Consider the following 24,250-nt stretch of genomic DNA (forward strand, 5'->3'; position numbering starts at 1 on the left):
CTGATTACCCAAGTCATCAATCACTCACTCCAGGCTGGCTATGTTCCAACTGCTCTGAAATCTGCTGTCATCACACCGCTTCTTAAGAAACCCACCTTGGACCCAGAAATCTTCTCCAACTACAGACCCATTTCCAACCTCCCATTCCTGTCAAAAGTCCTGGAAAAAGTTGTTGCTGCCCATCTTCATGACCATCTCAACTCACACTCCCTCTTCGAAAAATTCCAGTCTGGTTTCCGTCAAGCCCACAGCACTGAAACAGCTCTGGTCAGAGTCACCAATGACCTGCTGATGGCAGCTGACACTGGCTCACCATCACTCCTCATCCTCCTCGATCTGTCTGCAGCTTTTGACACAGTCGACCACAACATCCTCCTTCAGCGCCTCCATCACACCATCGGACTCTCTGACTCCGCCCTGAGCTGGTTCCAGTCCTACCTGGCTGGAAGAACAGAATATGTCTCCCTGGGAGGGGCAAAGTCAGAGACACAGACTGTCACCTGTGGTGTCCCTCAAGGGTCGGTTCTCGGCCCCACCCTGTTCACCCTCTACACTCTTCCCCTTGGCCACATCATAAACCAGCATGGAATATCATTCCACTGCTACGCTGACGACACACAACTATATATAAAAACTGGTCCATCACTATCATCATCAACATCATCACCGTCATCATCTTCACCAACACTCAGCACCTGCCTTGAGGAGATAAAGGCGTGGATGGCAAACAACTTTCTACAACTAAACAGCTCCAAAACAGAAGCCATCCTAGTTGGCACACCACACCAGGTCCGGTCATCTCCCATAACGCACATCACCTTCTCTGGTCAGAACATCCCCCTGTCATCTACAGTCACCAACCTGGGTGTAACATTTGACACTCACCTCACCTTTGACACCCACATTAAACATATCTGCAAGACCTCCTTCTACCACCTCCGGAACATCTCCAAACTCCGCCCCACACTCAGTCTGTCAGATGCAGAAAAACTGGTCCACGCCTTTATCTCCTCAAGGTTGGACTACTGTAACGCACTCCTCATCGGGACTCCTAGCAAGAGCCTCCAAAAACTGCAATATATCCAGAACAGCGCTGCTAGGGTCCTGATGAGGGTGCGTAAATATGACCATATCACACCCATCCTTCACTCACTCCACTGGCTTCCTGTTTCATCCAGGATCGACTACAAAATCTCTCTACTCACCCATCAATGCATCCACGGAAATGCCCCACCCTACCTCAAAGAACTCCTCACACCACAAACCTCCTCACGTAACCTCCGCTCCACAAACAAACACACCCTACAGCCCCCCAGGACTAAGCTCCATACAATGGGCGATCGGGCCTTCTGCTCAGCTGCTCCCCACCTGTGGAACTCCCTCCCAGACCACCTGAGGGCTCCGCAAACAACAGACTCTTTTAAAAAAGGCCTAAAAACCTTTCTTTTTAGAAAAGCCTTTTATTAAATGTAACATTGTGCTTTGGCCTTTTAACCTGTTTTTAATCTTGTTGTACTCTGTAGCACCTTGAGATTGCTTTTAACAATGAAAAGTGCTTTACAAATAAAATCTATTATTATTATTATTATTATTAACAAACTAAAAACAACATTTTTACTCCCCTTTATTAATCTTTCCCTTTCCAGCACACAAGTGTTGATTATGTGGCTGCTCTACGCCCCGCAGGCTCAGCCATAAACAGAGCGATAAACAGACACAACCCTACGAACAAGCCTCTCGATGCAAACAGTCATCTCGCCAAACATCTATGGGGCAAACATGACTCAAATCAAAGCGATGCCGGGTTTTTATCTTGGCGCACCAGAGCCCAATAAACAGCTGTTTCCTCGGGCTGCGTCACACTGCAGGATGTGTCAGTATCAGTACAGCCTCAATAATCAGACAGCCGACAGATGACAGAACACTTGAGACTCTCCTGAGGCGTTTTGGACTATTACACACAGCCGACGGGGTTCTTGGCTGCGTCTCTTTTTTAATTTTTTTTTCCTCCTTTCCTCTTTTTATGCCTCTTCTGCATGTGCACTACAAACACACACACATTCATGGATTAAAACAGCAATGCATGCTAGAGGATATTCAAGCCCGGGAGATTATTTGCCAACCTTTCACCCCTCGGCATCAAATCTGCCGCGCAGCGACAGTCAGAGCTTAAGACCTCATTTCTCCTCTGCGGCAGTCTGAGCCTCAGCTTGACCTTGGCCAGAGCCGAGTCTGAGTCATTAGCATGGAAAATCTTCTGCCTTACAGTCCCGCTGATGAATGTAAACATTACACAACCTGGCGCGGATCCTAAGCTCCCCTGCAGATGCTGGCATCACTGCCGGGCTAGTGCCAAATCTATTTATAGACTTATAGTCATTTTTTCCAAAAAGGATTTATCATTAATAGGAATGAAAAGGCTTTTCAGTGTATTAGCACTAATATACAAATACAACCGGATAAACTAGAATGGAAATTGGAGAGAACAGGCCGCCTACCAAACAAAAATCTAACTAGGATTAGTACCTCATGGTTGTGTGGCTCTGCAAGCTGCAGTTTTCATCCATGACTGTCTTGACTCATGCAGCCACGACATTAGACAATGCTTCAAATCTGGATGTTACTTCAAAGAAGCTTCAGATTGGATGATTCACACACATCTTCAACCCGACATCTAAGGGGGCTTTCACATCTGAGCGGTTTGGTCCGCTTGAAACAAACTCTGTTGTTGTTGAATATTCGGAATCAGATCAGAATCAGAAGCCTTTATTGTCATTGCACAGAGTAACAAGTACTAGTACAACGAAATTTGCCATCAACCCGTCCGAAACTGGGATAAACTGGGATGGGATGTATGCACATTCGATTGGTTTTTGCTGGTTTGAATGCTCAAATGAACTCTGGTTCACTAAAAAACGTGGGTCTCTGTTCATTTCCAAGTGCACCAGAGTTTGGTTCACTGCAGGTGAGAACTCAGTCCGAACCAAAGGAAAGAAGCCAACCAAACCACAACATGGTAAATGGACTGCACTTATGTTGGTGGCCGAGGCTACCCTAATCGGAGTCACCTTTGGGGCCATTTGGGACTCAGTATTTTGCCCGAAGAATACTTAGCCATGCTGCCATGGTCAGGGATCGAACCACCGACCTTCCGGTCAGTGTGCGGCAACACATTCTTGGTTGAATTGGTGGGTGGAAATGTGTAAATCCAACAAGGCACGATACTAGCAAGCTTGAAAAATGTCTCATGAGGTGTGTTTCCATTAGGTACTTTTCCCTCTAGTGAGCCGCTATGGGTGTGGCTTGGAACTGAAGATCCGCCCAACTTCACCGGTTAGCAGCTCAGGTAGCAGCTCAGAAAGTACTTGCCTCGGCTAGGTACTTTCTGAGCTGCTACTAACTAGTTGACGCTGATTGGATACGGTTGAGGCGGGATATGACGTGAGTAGAACTTGACACAACCACAACATAACAGCTCAATTTTTAAAAGAAATAAGCAAAACAGACTGAGACGAGAGAATCGAGAACAAGAAACCAAAGAAGAGAAGACGATGTACAAAGGAAAAAGAAAGACCTCTGACAAGTGGGTCTGTTGTCAGTGTTGCATCACTGACGTCACAATTAAAAATTGTCACTGAGGCATAATATGTGGAAGATACATCACTCCTCCATGAATTCACAAATTTGGAGGGAGTTTGCATGGAAGAATCTGATCCTGTTTTTTTATTACACCGGAAATGAAGAGTAATCAACTGCACAGCTGCCAGAAATGTTGGCAAGGATGTGAATCTTTCAATGTAGAGCACTGTCACATCTTTTGGAAATGTCAAAGAATAACTGTATTCTGGGAAATGGTATGTAGGGTGTTACAGCAAATATTAGGGTATGGAGTGCCTAAGACTTGTTTAGTGCTTTATTTATGTAAATTCACCATATTTGGTCCATATCGCCCAGCCTTACCTTTCCCTTACCCTTTCATTCTGCAGGACATTTTATGTAAAATCTGTGATGATTACCATATAAACTGTTGATTTGTGACCAATAAACATAGGCCACAGTGACCTTTGACCTCCAAAATCAGTTCATCAGTGAGTCCAATTGGACGTTTGGGCCAAATTTGAAGAAATTCCTTCAAGGTGTTCCTGAGATATCACGTTCACAAGAATGAGAGGCCCATGAGGTCACAGTGACCTCGAAAACATAATTATCTGAGTCCAATTAACTTGAATTCCATGAGAGGTAAATATGCAGCATGAAATATTCTACGATATCATAACTCAGGATAATAAAACCAACTGGAAGAATGCCATCACGATATCTACGCTTGGAAAGTTATGTGCAGGAATAAACAAAATACAATTCAGTTGTTGTTCAATTCAATTTTATCCCAACATCGTACAGCTGATTGTGTGTTTTATCTCCCCCTGAAAGATTTATCCTGCAATAAACGATGAGTGTAAATTACCAGGCCTTCAGCAGCGCATAAATATGAGTCAGAGGGTCTGACACAGCAATAACGCTCTGATTAATGTTTAAATGGCCCAGAATGGATATTGCTCTTGAAGGATGGACGTGGTTCCAAATATCAGCGGGGCTAATGCAGAGATAAGAGGAGCCGTGGGTTGACAAAATTAAATAAAAACAGCCCAGAAGTACCGGAGAGGAACCAGCCACACAGCTATTGTCCTGGTGCACCGGTGACCTGAGATAACCTCTGTGTTGCAGCTTTTAAATCCTCTCAGGCCTCCTAGGTGGCAGCCATTCACATTATCAAACAGATATGTATTGTTTTATAGTGCTACCCGAGGATTAACAGCTTGCTGTATATCACGGTCTGTCTCTATTTCTGCTATCTCTATATCTGTGTGCTCGCTGCTCCCCATCTCCCTCTCGCTCTGTTATTAAAACACAGTTCCACTGGAGCAGCGAGTGCACACAGCGCAGCGGATATAAATTCATTAGTCGAGCGCTAACACAGCAGCCGTCCCATTTTTTTCTTCTGCGCGGCACACAGGTGAGCTTTGATCGGTGGCGTTGACGCTTGGAGAGCGCCATGACATCTGTATCGCAGTGTGTACGACACACGCCGCCGCTGAATTAATGCAAATCAAGCGATGTAGAACATTCATTCATTTTCGGGGGTTTGTGTAAAGGAAATTGACAGAGTTTCCACTTTTTAATTCACCTGCAAGAAATCAAGAGCTGCACGCTGAAAATACTAATGTGGATGCAGCCGCCGGGGAGTCATACTGTCTCATGTCATCACTCACTAATACATGGGTAACTGCAGAGTGCTCAAATTAAAGTAATGTGATAGAGCGAGAAGATGGAGGGAGGAAAGAGGGGCTCACTTCAGTCAGTGCCTCTGAACATTTTTACCGCATGACCTTTTTTAAGCAACATTACGTGACTATTTTACCTATAGATTGCAGCCTCAGAATCATTTAGATGCTACACTGACTAGCAATATGGAGAAGTGAGCTTTTTGTCATTCCCACTGTCCATCCTATTCTTGCATTATGCAACTTTGGTGAGTGGGTACAATTTTCTGCAAGAAGCAGCTCCTACACCACCAGATCTGTTACCCATTTTAGTGAAACTGGATCATATTTTATGGAGAAAATGCTTTTTGATATTCCCCTGATGCTGTATGACTGCTCAGCCTTGACTCTCAGGGATTTAGTTTAGGGGTGCACGGTCCTGACTGTGGTTAGCAGTCCTGCCTCATGGCAAGAGGGTCGCCGGTTCGAATCCGGCCTTCGGCTCTTCTGTGTGGAGTTTGCATGTTCTTCCCAAGTCAGTGTGGGTTCTCACAGGGTACTCTTCCTCCAAAGACACTAAAAGTTCCTCCCACAGTCCAAAAACATCCACTTAGGTTTAACTGCTGACTCTAAATTACCCGTAAGAGTGAATGGGAGCGTGACTGTCTGTCTGTGTCAGCCCTGCTATAATCTGGCGGCCTGTCTACACAATGTCAGCTGGGATCGACTCCATCCCTCCGTAACCCGAGTTTCGATAAACAGTTAAGGATAATGAATGAATGAATGCACTACGACTCCTCTGCCTTAACCCTCAGCGATTTAGTATTTTTCTGATGGACAGAAAGACGGTCAGTTAGTTTAGTTAGCTGCAGGACTGCTCTGAGCACTGAGAGAATGTTGGTATTTGCAATGAGGAGGGTTTTCAGGCCTAGGGCAAGGGTGAAAGCTGGCAGGGAGTGTTGGCGGTGTCATGTCAGAACCTGAGCCAAGCGGGCAAGAAACTGGCTTCAACAGCCTCCGCAGACATCATGGCAGAGCCGAAAAGACTAAAGGGGATGTTACAGAGGAAAATAAGAAGAGAAAAAGGAAAGAGTGGCTGAAGAGGAGGCCACCAGACTAACCAAATCCCTGACTAACTTTCAATGAGCTGCTTGAAATAAAAGGCTTGTATGTAATATTAGCCTGCTTGCTATGTCTTGTGTTGTTGCACTTGCTTGACGTCTGGCTGTGTTAGCAAAGTTTCAACCTGCTAGATTTTGATCATAATGTAATCATATCAAATGCACATGTACAGTGGTTCATGTTTATGACAGCAGCTGTGTTTCCATTGAAGTCAAAACAAATTCTGTTGCATTAAAAAAAGTGTGAATTTGGGACGTTTCCATCAACTGTTTTAGAGCGAATAAACAAAGCTGCATACAAGTACTTTGATCAGAAGATGGCAGTGTAATGTATTACTGTAGGCTTATTCCTTAGTGAACAGGAGAAGAAGAAGAACAGCTGATCAGTCATGTGAGTTGAATGTTGGCTACATCAGAACTTATTCAGAAAAAGGGTTTCCATCTCCCATTTAGTGCATTAACTATTTTCCGGAAAAGACAAAAACCCACCTCAAGTGAGTGTAAAAACTTTTATGCACATTTTCGAAAGTTTTATTGAAGTAGTAAGAAGCTTTTCTCTTGCAAATCTTCAAAATGTGCAGAGAAATGGTTGAAATGCACAAGTGACTTGCACTTGTAGGGGTGGTAGAGCCAGGGTACCTTGCAACATCATGCTTGGGTAAAAACTTCTACAGGTAAGTATACAGGTGCATGTCAATACATTAGAATATCATGGAAAAGTCCATTTCCAGTAGTTCCAGTCAAATAGCCTCAACCAAGTATTGAGTGCATATAGATTAAACATCCTTTTTAAAATTTTAAAATTTGAGACACTGAATTTTAGTCTTCATTAAATGTAAGCCATGATCATTATAATTAGAAGAAATTAAATAAATTAAGACATGAAATGTCTAATTCTGTGTGTAATGGATCTATATAATGTGTTATTTCCACTTTTTTAATCGAATTACTGACATAAATAAACTTTTCTACAATATTCTAATTTATTGAGATGCACCTGGACATAGAAATGAATAGAGAAGAATCCCCATGAAGCCAGTTCATCACTTTAAAAGAATAGTTCAACTTTTTTGGAAATAGGAAAGGAAACTGTCCTGTTTTTTTTTCTGTCATAACAGGAACATACAGAAGTTATATCAATCTTCTTATATAATTCCAAAAAGGTCAAACTTGTTCCTTTCATGGCAGCATTTTTCCAGCCTTACCTTCATACAGCCAATCACTGAGCCCATTGAAGATGACGCCCTCCTTTCCAGTGGATACTAGACGAATGGATCGGTTGTCCACCCTGGAGCGATAGTAAATGTTGTTCTCAAAAACGAAGATCTATAAGAGCCGGAGAGATAAAGAGCATACATCTTAATCACTATTTGGAACGAGGAAACATCTTTAAAACCCAAAGATAAGAGCTTCTTTTCAAGCAGCTCCCGTCCTGCTGAAGTGTTCTTGTCCAACACACTGAATCTCTCCCAGATCTCTGGATGCTGATCTGTAGCTGACCCCAACTGACAGCACCTCCTATAGGGAGTTTCCTTACTGTGAATAAGCTGTTACATTATTATTATTACCTACACGGACAGGAGAAGACCCGAGGACAGTCTGGTATTTATAGTGGCATGTTAAATCGCAGGTGGGGGACCTTAGGGGAAGAAAAGGTGACGCTATCACAGCTTAAATCAACCCTGGGGTCAAAACACACATTAGCATGGCGCTTTTTTTTTTACCTGTCACAGTGCACATTTTGGCAAAAGCACCTTTTTATTTAAGGCAAGCCAAGAGATTTTGACAAAAGTACAAAGAGGACAAAAGAAGTCTTTTCAATTTCTGATAAGATGGAAAACCTTGGGAGCAAATTTTGACTTTGACGCTCTCCTCTGCAGGCCTGCGGGGCTTTCAAGATAACTGAAGGTCAACTCTTTCATTACAGAGAATAATAGATCATCAGCACCCACGGTGAGCGTGATAGGGCGGGCGGCTCTTGGGGCTGGAATTTTAAAATGTTACAGCCTTAATGCCATGCTGAAATCAATCTCAGGCTATTACAGAAAAGGGTTTGCCGAGTATCTCAAGGATTAGGGAATCTGTTGGCCTCGAGCTGGTATCATGGCATCAGTTTGTGAATGATGCTCCAAAAAATGTGTCTAAAGTCTAAATGATGGGACGATGTACAGCAGAAAATCCAATATTATAGCCAGCTATGATTTCTGCATGTTGATGCTTATTTTCTACCGATTAAAAAGTAAAAATGACATAATCTTGTGGTTATTCAGCATTTTTTAACGCTTGTGTTGTTTTAGGGGTCAAAAATGACCCGCCACTATGTTAAGCCGCTTAGGAAACCCCCTCAATTATCCTTTTCAACTTGAATTTCGATGAATTTTACATGAGAAAAAGCAAAACATTGCGTTTTTTCATTATTTCCATGAAAGCTGTACACCATTGGGGTATAAATCTTGTTTTAGGAGTCATTTCTGACCCGGTAGCTATAAAATCATTTTCATACCACAAAAACTTTGTATATTTTTATTTATAAGGCAACTGCCTTTCTACATTTGTCCCCTAATTGTGCAGAGACGTGCTAGTCCTTATTCTTTGCGTCCTCAAGATCTTTTGTTGCTTTCTGTTTCATATGCCCGTACTGAAATTGGGTGAAAAGGCTTTGTCCACTATGCACCTGCACTTTGCATGGAAAAAGTTACATATGACTGTAAACTAACAGATAATTTCATTGAGTGCTTTTAAATCTAAACTGAGTGTACTTCAGGCCGACTTTATAACATATACATGTTTTTCATAATCTGCAGTAAATGGAATCTTTTTTGTTGTTGTTTGTTTGTCTTTTGTTCGTGTTTTAAACGGTGTAATTTTGTAAATATGTCTTGTATTTGCTGCTGCCTATCAGGCAGGTCTCCCGGATCTGAAGGGAGACCTGCCTAATCTGAGGATCTGAATCTCAATGGGATTTTCCTGGTTAAATAAAGGTGTGTATATAATATATATATATATATATATATATATATATATATATATATATACAGCCATGGAAAAAAATATTCGTGTCAGGGCCTACTAAATAATAGATTTTCCAGCCTCTGTAGCAGATAGAAATGAAATTCAAAAAGTATTTGAGAGCTTATACCTGTTACTGTCATGAGAAGTTGAGTTTATTTGTCCAAACCTTCAATAAAGTTTTTTAAAAAATCAACGTGTTGCATTGCGACACTCCCACATGTATTCTGATGCATTTCATTGGCCAAGAGACCGAAAATAGGTGAAAAAAACTACAAATACTACAAAACGACGTATCCAATTTCCCGGCTTTAATTCAGTTTAATTAACAACAGCGCCCCCGGTTTTAATGGTAGAAATGCGGTAATGCTTTCCCGGCTTAAATGGGTTAAAGGGTTCAGTGAAGGACAAGTGGTGTATATAAAAAAATACAACACAAGGGTTAAATCTTTACACTGTGTCTCAGCAACACTGCAAAACCAACCAGTTGGCTTAATGTTTCTCCAGCATCTCTTCATGGGTTACACAGAATCTGTCACAATTAGTTTCTCTTGAGGAGACGCGAGCTGGGGGCCCATGTGGCTCGGTGTCACTTCGGTGCAGATGGAGTCCCTGTATAGAAGCTAATCTGGGCCACAGCACAGAGAGAAGACCTGGCCCCATTCTCTGAGGGAGGGGGAACTCTGCCAGCGATGGCTCGGCTCCACATTTATTCTCAGCGAAAAAAATATTTGGAGGAGATTATACAAACTTTTGGGGGGCTGGTGAGAACGAAACCGTGCAACTGAAACGGCGCCAACACAATGAGGAAATTCATTTTCTTCACTTCTTTACTGAGAAAGCTATATGGCACTGTTCAGGAAGGAGAATGTAAAGTTAAATAAAAGGAAACAACCCCAAAAATGTGATCGTTTTGCTACTTATAACTGTGCTCGCAAGTGGAATTAAAGGTCACTCCATCAATTGTTAACTAAGCCAAAAATCAAAACTTATTCCTATCATCTCCTTTCTCTTTAAGAGTGATTAAATGGTGAAAAATGGAAAAGCAAGGTGCTAAAATAAAAGCTCTGCTCAGTTCTTTTAGATCAAGGTTGTAGACTCAGCTGTTCATAGCTGCATTTTACTAAATTATGAATATATTTATTTAACATTGTTTAACAGTTTAACTCTACACTGCAACTTGTATCTTATTTTTTCATGATAACTTTGATAATATTTTTTTCTGTCCCCCCTCCCCCTCTTTGATGTTAAATGATTTGTTTTTATTGAAATTTATTTAAAATTATTGTCCTTTTTATTTGTTTTTCTGCCCTTTGTTGTGAAGCTTTTGATGACTTGCCTTGTTGCTGAAATGTGCTATATATATATGTATATATATGCAAATATGGTGGCCGCTTGTTACAGCAGCAGTCGCTCACCGTTTCCTTTCTAGTTTTGTTTTTTATTTATTTTTTGTTGATATATTTCTCTATGTGTTCGGGGTTATAAATAATCAGTGCATTATGTGGACCAAAGTTGCTGTGTTTACTTTGGCCTTTTTTCTATTTTCGGCTACTTTTACATATTTTTTAACTGGTTTATTTGTTTATATTTCTAGTTTATTTATTGTGTTTTCCTATCCACTTTGCTGCTGTAACTCTTGAAATTTCCCCGTTGTGGGACTAATAAAGGAAATCTTAATCTTAATCTTAAATAAATGCCTTGCCTAAAATCAACTTAAATATTGCAATGACACTTAATTTGAATATTATATATACTTACTTGATGAGTACAATGTTTATATTAAAAGTTAGATTGGATTTAATTCCCATGAAACAATATTTTCTTGATGATGATTTTGGTTATTATCAAGAAAACCATGGAAAATGTCTAAATATCAGCTCTTAAATTAAACTCTTATGAGATATTTTTGTTGTTATCATTATATTTGTCCAAACAAATTTACCTTTAGCTGTACCAGACATTAAAATAAACAAGAGAATGAAGAAAACGAGGGTGGTCTAATCATTTTTTTCCACGACTATATAGTTAATTGATCGTTAATAGTTTTCATTTGTTCTGAAATCACTATTTCTTTATTTATTTTTTACACTGCTATTGCCAGATGAGTGACAACTTTGTTTAGCTCATTTACTGACACTATTGTAGCATGAAATTGGTGTTAGTGTTAGTACATAACAGATCCTCCAACAGACTCCAGAAAGTAAAGTGTAAACACAACGAGTGCACATCTGCAGCCTGCTGATTCACTTCAAAGTGTAACTGAGGCTCCAGACAGTGAGCATGGTAAATATACTAACTCAGCATGCTGCCACTGTTATCAATGTGAGATTGCTAACCTGCTGATATTCTCATTTAGCTTGAGTACAGTCTGACTGTTGACTCAGACTCGTAATATGGAGTTTCAAAGCAAAGGCAGTGTAGAGAAAGTCTAAAAAAAGATGCTTAAAGATGCATACAGGAAGTGTAGACTCTCTCTTTGAATGTTATAAGTTATATTATAAGTCAGGGAAAAATGTTGCTTATTCGTGTGTGATTTGAACAGTGTAGGAATGTAACTAAATACATTTACTCATGTACTGTACTTAAGTACACTTTTGATGTACTTTACTTGAGTATTTCCGTTTTATATAACTTTATACTTCTACTTCACTGCATTTAGAGGAAAATATTGTACTTTAGTTACTTTTTAGGTTGAGATGTAACATGAAAATCATGATAATTTAAAAAAAATTAAATATCATAACAGTATATTAACCCTCATGTTATGTTGCAGGTCCAATTGACCAATTTCAAAGTTTAAAAATCTAAAAAAAGAATAGTTAAAAGTTTTTTTTCATAAAAAGAAAACATTTAAAAATATTTAAAAAAGCAATGTCACGTAAAACCATTGTATTTTATATGTAGGTCTTTCCGATGTACATTAAAAAAAAGTTTTAACATGCATGTTTTTATGAAAAAATGAAATGGTTAGTAATGGAGTTAATGATGAAATATAAATAATGTTTATTGGGATTATTTTTGGTTTCTGACACTTTTGGATAATTAAACATGTCCCGGGTCAAATTGACCCACGAACGTTATTGCTGTTCCTGTGAAACGAACGTAACAGGAGGGTTAAGTAGTTAAAATGAGCCCTATCTTGAATAAATTAAAATGCTGCTTACATAAATGCATCAATACAAATACTCTTATCTATATATATGTAAAAACAATCTGAGTGGGTCCATTCTGCATAATGAGTACTTTTTTTGATACTTTAAGTACATTTCGATGCTGATACTTTTGTACTTTTACTTCAGTAAGTTTTAAATGCAGGACTTTTACATGTAGTGGAGTAATTTCACAGTTTGGTATGAGTACTTTTACTAAAGTAAGGGATCTGAATACTTATTCCACCACTGGATTTGGACACTGACTAATACTCGCACACACTATCTCTCTCTCTCTCTATCATAAAATACAAAAGGTAAGGCCTTTAATTGTGTGAATTTGTGTCAGCAACATGTTGAAGATTAGCCGCCTACACGGAGCAGAAAGCTCTTCCATTCACTGGGAGATTTATTTCCACAAAAAAAGAAAAAAAAATGTGCCTCTGTGAAAATAAAAAGCCACTTATTTACCCATCTACACTGATTTTTTTAGCCTAACAAATAGCTCACCATGTGGCTGTACGGCTTTTTGTGTTTGTGTGTGTAAATACTTGCATGTACGCATGTGCTTATTCTCTTGGAACATACAAGAGATTTAATTAAGTGCAGAAGGGATTTTGCTACAGGATAGCAGGCGGGTTGAGTTATGTATATTAGATGACTAAACAGACTGACGGAGACGGATGCACCAAGCTCTACAATTTAATGTCTTTTTGTGGGTTTTTTTTGTCATTTTGTGGGTTTTTGTGTCTTTTTTTGTGTATTTATGTCTTTTATTTGGTAAGTTGGTGTCCTTTCTGGTAATTTTGTGTCTTTTTTGGTAATTTTGTGTCTTTTTTGGCAATTTTGTCTTTTTGTGTATTTTTATGTCTTTAATTTGGTGTCCTTTTTAGTAATTATATGTCTTATTTTGGTAAATTTGAGTCTTTTTTTGTGTGGTATATTTGAGTCATTTTTTGGTGATTTTGTGTCTTTTTTCTAGCCATTTCCCATAGTTTTTATTGATAATGGTAAATTTTGGTTATTATCAAGAAAACCCTAGAAAATGTCTAGAAATCACCTCTTAAATTAAACTCTTAAGAGCTATTTTCGTTGTTATCGATATATTTGTCCAAACAAATGTACCTTTAGTTGTACCAGGCATTAAAAGGAACAAGAAATTGAAGAAAAAAGGGTGGTCTAATAATTTTTTCCATGACTGTATGTGCTCATTCTCTGGGAAAATACAGGAGATTTAATTAAGTGCAGAAGGGATTTGGGTACAGGATAGCAGGTGGGTTGATTTATGTATATTAGACGACTAAAATATGACGATACATGCCTTGGCTTGCCGACTGTTTCAGCTGACGGACATCTCTCACTTCAACCTCCACCTCTTCCACAGAGGACATGTGGACCTTGAGGGAAACCAGCTGCTGCTCAGTTTCCCCGCTAACAAAACTCGCCTGATGGAAGTGAAACCATTTCATGACTAATGGTGGGAAACTTGAGGCTATATCAATCTAGCAACTGTGTTAATTAATCCACTGACGAGATAACAGGTAATTAATAGCATTGTGCTGCAGGATGTTATCACTTACAGTCTGTCTGCCCTGCAAACCAACAGACTGAAGCTCATTAATGCTTTGACAAGTTCCACGATGTGCGATGGCGGAGGCGGGAAATGACTCATCTTGGAAGAGTTGCAAAGGACCATTGCGTCTTGTGATTCGAACAATTGTGTTTAATTTGAAATGTGTTTAGTGGGAAATCTCAGTGACTCATTAGGATGATTTACACCCTGAAGGATGAAATAGTTTGTGTGTGCTATTTTTAAGGGCTCAAACTTACCATTTACTAGAGAAAAATGCTGCCTCTGAAATATAAAGTTTGTATGCAGAGTCCTGATTCTGGACCGAATTAGTGATAATGAGAAAAAATTAAAGATTACCTTCAACATTTTCAGCAAAATGGTAGATTAATAATTTTGTGGAATGTGTAACTATTGAAATTAAGCTTTAAAGAAAAGAAGAAAAGAAAAGCAGATTATTAGTTGCAGCTATCAAGCAAAGGGTTCCTACCATCAATTTAACAGAGTTATCTCTGAGTTGTATGAAAAACATGATAGATGTTGTGAGTTAATGATCAGTTGAAAACTGCTGAATTTGTTAACACAATCTTTAGTTTATGTTTTAACCCATTCATTCTTTTCCCCGCAAATTTGCCACTTTAAATCTTGTAAATCTGCAACTTTTTTTCTCATAGATTTGCCACTTTAATCTCGTAACTTTGTGACTTTTCTCTTGAAATATTATTATATTGTATCTTCCAGGTGATAAATATTAATATAAAGACTGTCTAACTGAAAAAAAAGTTTTTTTTGGGTTATTATCCATCTGTGTTATTATTTTCCTCTGCATTAATTCTGTGAAATGCATAATACATTTTTTTAAATTCTGGTCAGGGTTAGACAGTTCAGTTAATTGTTTTCAAGCTTAAAGAAAGAATGTATTTATTCATTTTTGTAAGTTACCTTTTACCTTTAGTAAATCTATTTTATGCTAAAATAATATAAGCAACAAATACCAACTAGAAAAGTAGAGAACTGAGATTAAAAAAATCAGTTATACATGAAAAACAGCTGGATTTGGCTGACATAAAGGCAATATTTAGTTGAAAAATGTGCCCCAGAACTGAGACCAAAAGAAATGAAAGTGAACATTGAGGAAATGTCCGGACATATACTGACACCTGGCTTGTCTCCTCCAGATCCTTAAGTGCTTTTAAGCATCTAAATCATCTTTTGAATCGACATTAAAGCTGTCTTCCTTGAGTCTAAGTGCCAGCTGTTAGTTCAAAGACATCATCAAAAGACAAAGCAGAGACTGTCAGCTGTCGCCACTATCAGTGGAGGGGAATTGTTTTAACAGGTGCATTATAACCTGTGTTTTTAAAGGGCTGAACTAAGTTTGACCCCCTGTAATACTGGTTAATTGGTCTATGTAATGGAGCGTTCAGATGATTCTGGTAAAGTCATAAAATGCATGTTGTGTGCAGGTTATTTGTGCTCAGGGTGTCATCAACCTCTGGTAAATCTATAACAGATATCTGAAATATAAGTGTGAAATATAAAGTTTGTATAAAGAGTCCTAAATATGGACGGAATTTGTGATAATGGGCCAAGAAAGCCTGTCAGAATCACAATTTCTTGCAAATGTGGCCAAAAAAATTGAGCTGCTTTTCTACTAAATTTGGAGAATAAAACCTGTGAATTCCTCAATATCCCATAATTCTTGTTAAATTAATTACATATTTAAGCTTTAACTGTTTATTATTCAAAACTTAGCAATACAGACCTTAATTTGATGTGATAACCTGTGTTTTTAAAGGGTTGAACTAAGTTTGACCCCCTGTAATACTGGTCAATTGGTCTATGTAATGGAGCATTCAGGTAATCCTGGTAAAGTCAGGAAATTGCATGTTGTGTGCAGGTTATTTGTGCTCAGGGGGTCATCAATCTCTGGTAAATCTATCACATGAAGTAGACCAACTAACCATTTACTAGAGAAAAGTGCTGCCTCTGAAATATAAAGTTTGTATAAAGAGTCCTAATTCTAGACAAAATTGGTGATAATGGTCCAAGAAAGCCCGTCAGAATCACAATTTCTTGCAAATATGGCCAAAAAAAATCAAGCTATTTTTCTACTAAATTTGGAACATAAAACCTGTGAATTCCTCAATATTGCATAATTATTTTTGTGCATGTTACATTAATCACATTAAGATTTAGTATTCAAAAATTGGCAATACAGACCTTAATTTGATTTGATAACCTGTGTTTTTAATGGGTTGAACTAAGTTTGACCCCCTGTTATACTGGCCAATTGGTCTATGTAATGGAGCATTCAGGTGATCCTGGTAAAGTCAGTAAAATGCATGTTGTGCGTAGGTTATTTGTGCTCAGGGGGTCATCAATCTCTGGTAAATCTATCACATGAAGTGGACCAATGAAAGAGCCACTGGAGGATGTTAAGAATGGAAAGTCAGGCATAAACTCTCCCATTTGTTCTTGTTAGCAGCATGGCTTTTTTTTTTTGAGTCAGAAGGGGCAACGGGTTTGTGGAGTTTTTTTTTAAGTGTGCGTTTGAGTGAAATGTCACAACTTTGACTGTGACTTCAGGTACAACAGAACGTGTCCCTTTGAGGTTCATTTCCTAAAATACCTGACTTTGCAAATTTTACAAGGAACACTTGAATGCACCATCAGTCTCGCTCCAAAGCTTGACCCACCTTCACGGGCCACATCCTGCATTTGTGTAAAAATTGACTTTTGCACATAATTGCCACCAGAGGAACCTCAAAGCTGCATTTCAGATCACATGACCACCTGGATGTAACATTTGCTTGTCACAGTGTTGAATCCACAGAGAACGATCGCTCTGCAGCTCTACAGAGCGCTTTTTGCAGCTTTCAGCTCAGTGTTTTACGGCCCATTTCAACTTTATAAGATGATAATCTGTCAGTGTTGTGTTTACAGCTTGTTGCACTGCCCCCAAATCAATTAATGCAGGTTTAAACACAAGAAACAGAAGTACCTTTCACACCTACTCCATCACTCATTCCAACTCCACCCATTAGAGGGCAGCTATAAATTCCCATATAGTCATTAATTCTTTCTTCCATTAACTTCATCAAACCAGCAGTAAAGGACACTGCGTGGCACTTATTCTGGGCTTGGCTACTTTCTGCACAGCCATATGAACTTTTTGTAGAGTGTTGAATTTTTTTCCCTATACCTAACAATAAAGATGGGTTGTTTATTAAAGGGAAAGTTCTGGTTTATTTCAGGCACAGAAGCTATTAAAGCTATTGGCACAGGAGGAACTGAAGCCGTCACCAGACTCCTTTGACAAAAACAGTCATTTACGCTTGAAGAACACGGTAGTTTCTGGTCTAACGGTGTGACTTTGGTGATTTAAAAAGCTGATTTGGATTCATAAGGAGTCACACAAAAGGTAAAATTACTGTTTTTCTCAATGGACTCTGGTGACAGCTTCAGTTGAGTAGTTATGAGGTACTTAATACACATATGTAACTTTATACTTCTAATTCACTACATTTCAGAGGAAATATTAACTAATATGTCCTTTTTAGCTGACAACTTCAGTTACTATTCAGGTTGAGATTTAACATAAAAATATGATACATTTAAAGTGATTATGCATGTTTATAAAGTAAACCACATAAATGTATATTAAATAGTTATAATAAGCCCTACATAGACAGCAGTAAATGCTGCTTAAATAAATGCATCAATAATAATAATAAAATTAATAATAATATATTTGGAATATAAAAAACTATCTGAGTGGGGACATTCTGCATAACAAGTACTTTTGATACTTTAAGTACATTTTGATATTGATACTTTTGTACTTTTTCTTAAGTAAGTTTTGAATGCAGGACTTTTACTTGTAGTGGAGTCATTTCACAGTGTGGTATTAGTACTTTGACTTAAGCAAGGTATTTGAATACCTCTTCCACCACTGACTGTACTTAAGTACAATTTTGAGGTACTTTTCATAGTTTTATGTATCTTTATACTTCTACTCCACTACATTTTGAGGCAAATATTACACTATTTACTCCACTACATTTACTTTACAGGCCGAGATTTAACATAAAAACATGATCAATTTAAAATGATTACGCATGTTTATAAATTAAACCACATAAATGTATATTAAATAGTTATAATAAGCCCTACATTGACAGTAGTAAATGCTGCTTACATAAATGCATCAATAACAATAATAATAATAATAAAATGAATGATAATATATTTGGAATATAAAAAACAATCTGAGTGGGGACATTCTGCATAAGAGTACTTTTACTTTTGATACTTTAAGTACATTTTGATGCTGATACTTTTGTACTTTTTCTTTAGTAAGTTTTAAATGCAGGACTTTTACTTGTATTGAAGTAATTTCACAGTGTTGTATTAATACTTTTTACTAAAGTAATCTGAATACTTCATCGATTACTGCTGTAGGTAATGCACCAACTATGGACCTCATAGAACCCCACTTCAATAAATCCGAACTATCCCTTTAACTTTGAAACATCATCAGTCAGAATGCAGTTAATATGAGACTATAGTGGCTTTATGGATATTGCAGTTCTCACCAGCTGCTGGTCCTGGGGTCCCCAGCCTGCGTACTGCAGCTGAGCGTTTCGCACCTCCGGAGGGTTCAAGTTCCACGTGGCCCTGAGGAGCACAAACAGAGGAAACAATGTTATCAGAAAGAAGTGCAGTTACACACACACAGTGTCTGCTCTGAGCGCCGCTGCAGGAGAAGAACAAGTGTTCCACATCTTGGAACAAAGGTTTAAGTGTATCCATAAATACCCGCGCTCTATAACAGTGTCACCTCGCCTTATTGGGAAAAGTGCTGCGCAGTGCAGGCTGCAGAATTAGAGGTGCCACTGCCTCTATGTCTTTGTCTGGAGCTGAGGATGAATGAGGTCATCAGCTGAGGGGGGATTGTTTTTGGCACCTTACCACTGGGGGGCAGCACACAGATAGATTTCAGAGCTGCTGACAGTGCTGGAATACTGTGACATGGTGTGGATGAAGGTTATTATAGTTTTGGATTTTTCATTAGTTTTAGTTCTAATTCCGTTGTGATTTTTTGTTTTCAAATTCACTTAGTTTGAATTTGTTTTTAGAGTGAGTTTGCTAGTTTTAATTAGTTTTTATTTTTTGAAAAATGCTTAGTTTTAGTTTAGTTTTTATTAGTTTTAGTTTTTTTTTGTAGTGGGGTATTTGTTGGGTGCGAGATAAAAAAAACCAACACAATAAATGTGCCTTTATTTCCTTTGTCTTATCCATCTCAGCCCCAATAACTTCATTAAGTCATAACACCAGATAGATAAAATAGATTTCATATCAACCAAAAAGGTTTACGTATAAAAAAGTTGACAAAGATGAAAACGAAGGACATTTCCCCTATAGTTTTAGTTAGTTTTGTAACCACATAACACAGTTTCAGTTAATTATCATTTCTTAAAATGAAATTATTTTTTATGTTTTCTAGTTTTTGTTATTTCGTTATTTTTCGTTAACTATAATAACCTTTGTGTGGATGTCATTGAAAAGGTAAATAAGGTGTCAAACTGGTTTGGTTTAGGTTTATTTAGGTTTATTTATTTGGGCTGTAATTAGAATGACATAAAATGACAAAGATAACAAAATGTAAAGTGCAGGGAGAGACAGAAAACCCAGATGGTCTTATTTAAAGCCTCCTTAACCTAAAATTCCATAGTTATAAGAAAGTAATAACAAACTGATAATAGAAAAAACATATGTATAACATCAACAACAAGTTATAATGACAATAACATAAATAAAAAATATAAAAACAAAAATATGAACATGATATAAAAGTGCATTTGTGTGTGAATTACATTTTAAAACAGCAGTTAAATGGGCTATTAGACATCTTTTGAAACATTTTATAGAGATGGAGTTCTTTACCAGGTGAAAAAAGTATTCCATAATTTTGTGCCCCTAAATTTAACAATAAATTGACCTCTGCATGTCAGAAATCTTGGAGGATGAAGATCTAAAGATTGTCGCGTTGGACAAGAGTGAACCTGAATATTAAATTTAAAATGAGTCTTAAAATGCTCTGGAAAGTTTTCATGATCTGAATATACCTTTTAAATAAAAACACATATATGATCAATATTGACGTCATGAACAGTAATTATCTGAAGTTTCTGATCTGTTTCAGATCTTGTTGGCTGGTCAAAATCTACAAGCTTTGGCTTGTGTCACGAGTTAGAACATATTTATACACTGTAAAAAAAAATCTGTTTAATTTACGGTAAAATACTGGTATTTTTCACCAGGAAAAATACAGTGAGTGGGTTTTCTACTGTAAATTTTAATGTAAATATCAGCAAAAACTTTAATTTAGACTAGAGTTTAAACAAGCAGTTCCTTATTTTTTAGGATAATTGTGACGTTATGGTATTTCTCCTTTAATTTTACATGAAAAAAAAAACGATGTCTTCTTCAGTTTAAAAGTACTATTTCTTTATTTACAGTAATCAAAAGCCTCTACTACGGTGATATTCAATTTTGAATTTTATGCCCTATTTCTGATGCAGGTTGACAGTGTTTAACTGCAATTTCTACAAACATTTTTTTTACAGTGTATGTCATAATGAACATTTTTAGCTTCTCTTTCATGTTTTAACCCCAAGAAATGAAGATCAGAGAGGTTAAACTGGATGCTCCACTCATGCTTGTTCCTTTCTCCAGGTATTCAAACTGTTCAGATGTAAGATCTTGCTGCCATGTGAGGTCACAGATTACTAAATTAACCTTTCACTCCTCAGATTGGTGCAGGATTGGAGGTTAACAAATGTTAAAAAAAAGCTTTGCAGGAGGTGCAGTTGTCAGAACGAGCTCCGTTCAGAGTCACGGGCAGCGAGGTCAGGTGAGATATCAAAAGACAAGATAATGAAATACAATACAGATGGAACAATGCAGCCGTGTCGTCTACTTACGGAGTGTCCAGACTGCAGATGATGTAGAAGGCCGTGTACGAGTGCTGGTACACCTGAGAGAAGAAAGGATCCACGTCAGACCGTTTTTACATGAACAGATGGCAGCTTTCACTCAACATCTGGATTTAAACTGAACTATTTTTCTGTTATATAGCAAAAAAATCAACGTGGAAGTCACAATTAAGCAAGAGTTCCATAAAAAAGAAGAATAAAGAGAGAGACAATAGTGAATTATTTTAAATTAATATTACAAAGGTGAGCTGTTAGTGGGTGAGTCTGAGGTAAATAAATGAATACTGTCAAAATATATAATAATATTCGGTAACGCTTTATAATAAGGTCCTTAATAACCATTAATTAACAAGTAATAAGGCATTGTTCTCGCTTTAGATCCGGTAGTTGCAAAAAGCATAGTTAACTTATAGTTAACTTATAATAGATGAGCAATAAAGTATATTTTAATATCAATAAGCAAACAAAATAAGATTAATAAAGGCATGGCAAAGACATAATGGGTGGGTCATGGGTGTTTGTAATGCCATTATTAACACTTATATAAGCTTATAAACAAACAATAATGTTAATAAGCATCTTGTAAGGACTTACAAGGGCCTTATTACTTGTTAATTAATGGTTATTACAAGGACCTTAATATAAAGCGTTACCTAATATTCTTATAAATTGGTGGGTGTACCACAAAACAGAGAAAGGTTTCCTTGTGTTAGCTCAGGGGTCAGCAAACTTACTCACAAAGGAGTCATTGTTGGACAAAAAAAGAGAAAAAAACTGTCATCATTGAGCTGTGAACCTTATTTGGAGCCTTACAATGAAGAAAAACTGCCTACTGAGTCCAAAACTAGCCTACCAGCATTACTAATAGGTCATAATGTGCATTTATTAACATAATTTTGTCAGAATGCAGCAAGGAGCGTAAATGAGAGGATGGACACCGAAAAAATATCTCAGGAGATTTGAAATCGAAACTCAAAACTAGAGAACTTGGGTTTAATTAGACTTTCATTGGCTGGGGAGAGGGACGTCTGGAATGCCCTGCTTAGCCTGCTTATCCTGCTGCCCCCGCGACCCGGCCCCCGGATAAGCGGATGTAAATGGATGGATGGATGGCTGTAATGCACATTTTACTTGGCTAAAATGTTAAAATATTTTTGTTTTGCCGTATATAAGCTACACAATTGAAGAATACTCTATGTACAAAAACAGTTTCTGCCACTACACTTCTGTGCAATATTAATATTCAATTTTTACAGTTTTATATTTTAAATTTATACTTTATTTATACTGACATTCCAGAGTAAAATCACTGCAAGCCAATGCAACAGAATTTCGTTCAATGTGCATGTTTTTATGTATAACTGAATGACAGTAGAGTCTGTCTAAGTCTAAGTCTAATACAAATTGCTTTGGGTCGACACCGATGATAAATTAAGAGTGAAATGTTAAGAAATAACCATTTCTTTTCATATAATTTGTTTGTGACAGCCACAGGGAGCCAGGGGCCGGATTCTCAAAGCATTCTTAAGAAAAAAATGTTTCTCAAGTGCCACTTTTTTCTTAACTTTGCTCTTAAGACAAAATTTAAGAAGAATTTGTATTCATGAAGGCATTCTTATCTTTTCTTTAGTTGTTTTCTTAACTTTCTTCTTCATTTTTTCCTAAGATAGAACTTGAGAACAAATGAGATTCTTGAAAACAAAATTCTTAGATTTCTTCTCATATTTCTTCACAAGAGAAGAAAGAGAAGCCCTCAGCAGTCTGAAAACAGCTACAGTGAAAAGATTAGCCTTGATTTGAATTTACTTGAACAGATTTGTATGACATTTATTTGGTTTCTTTTATATTTAGTTTAGCCCTAGACAATGTGGCAACAAAGTTTTTTTGTGTGAATGTATCACATAAAGCTTATTTTGGCAGTTCACATATAATGGAAATGTCCTTTCAGTCTGTGTGACATGTCGGCCTGTTCCTAGATTACACTACAATGTACTCTAGTACTTAGTAATGATATATAACTTGATATTACTTAATTAATGATCTAGTGATCTTAAGTTAAAAATCTAAGAACATCCTCAGACAGAATTTCTAAGACATACGACAATTCTTAAGAAAAAATAGAGTTAACGCTTTATATTAAGGTCCTTGTAATAACCATTAATTAACAAGTAATAAGGCCCTTGTAAGTCCTTACAAGATGCTTATTAACATTACTGTGTGATTATAAGCCTATATAAGTGTTAATAATGGCATTATAATACAGTTAATAGCAGGCTATAAGAGATTTATAATAAGAACATTAATAAAAGCCTCATGAGTATCTTATAATTCTTCATAATAGCATTACAAACACCCATAACACACCCATTATGTCTTTGCCATGCCTTTATTAATCTTTTGTTTGCTTATTGATATTAAAATATACTTTATTGCTCATTGCTTATTGCTATTATAAGTTAACTATGCACTTGTTAACAGTTAACTATGCTTTTTGCAGCTAAAGGGATCTAAAGCGAGAACAATGCCTTATTACTTGTTAATTAATGGTTATTACAAGGACCTTAATATAAAGCGTTACCAAAATAGTGAATAGCTTTTAAGAACATTCTTAGGAACATCTTATTTTTTTTCTTAAGAATTGTCTTAAGTTTTATCTTAACAACACTTTTGTGAATCTGGTCCCTGAAGAGCCACATGCAGGTTGCCTCCCGCTGCCTTAGCCAGCTCCACAAAGCCTTTAAGCTTCGATCAGAGATAACAGCTATCACAAAGGTGCTTATCAACTTGCAGAGTTTCTTCCTCAGACTGTGCACATTCCCATAAAAGGGGATGTTGTTACATTAAGTTATAATTAGCGTATATAATCTTTAATGTATAAAATGTAATCAGTTAATCCTTGAGTCCAAGTTGGCATCTGTGTCAAACTTTCCATCTAGGTATTCTTGGGATATCACTTTCATGAGGAGGTGATATCCTGGATGGACGGGTGGATGGATGGACATAACATAATGCCTCCGGCCCTGCATAAAAACTGGTCTGCAGCATAAGGTGTAATGGTGATGCAGCCAGGTTTATAGAGTCAGAAACTCTGGCCTCAGGCTCTACATATGTCTCGCTTCGTGGTTCACCCCTCAGG

The 24,250-nt window shown here is 37.5% G+C and overlaps 1 protein-coding gene across 5 annotated transcripts in view; it reads right to left on the bottom strand.

The window, feature by feature from the left end:
• Positions 1–24,250, bottom strand: part of dpp6a (dipeptidyl-peptidase 6a) — a 310,062-nt gene that overhangs the window by 31,275 nt on the left and 254,537 nt on the right. For all 5 annotated transcript variants that reach the window (XM_059327306.1, XM_059327303.1, XM_059327304.1 and 2 more), the window contains 3 exons: positions 21,103–21,155; positions 18,712–18,793; positions 7,588–7,708 (listed from right to left, as the gene is read on the bottom strand). In XM_059327306.1, coding sequence (XP_059183289.1) covers positions 7,588–7,708; positions 18,712–18,793; positions 21,103–21,155 — 256 coding nt within the window. The remainder of the gene's footprint in view (positions 1–7,587; positions 7,709–18,711; positions 18,794–21,102; positions 21,156–24,250) is intronic.

Source organism: Centropristis striata, chromosome 23 (assembly GCF_030273125.1).
Source record: "Centropristis striata isolate RG_2023a ecotype Rhode Island chromosome 23, C.striata_1.0, whole genome shotgun sequence".
Taxonomy (NCBI): Eukaryota; Metazoa; Chordata; class Actinopteri; order Perciformes; family Serranidae; genus Centropristis; species Centropristis striata.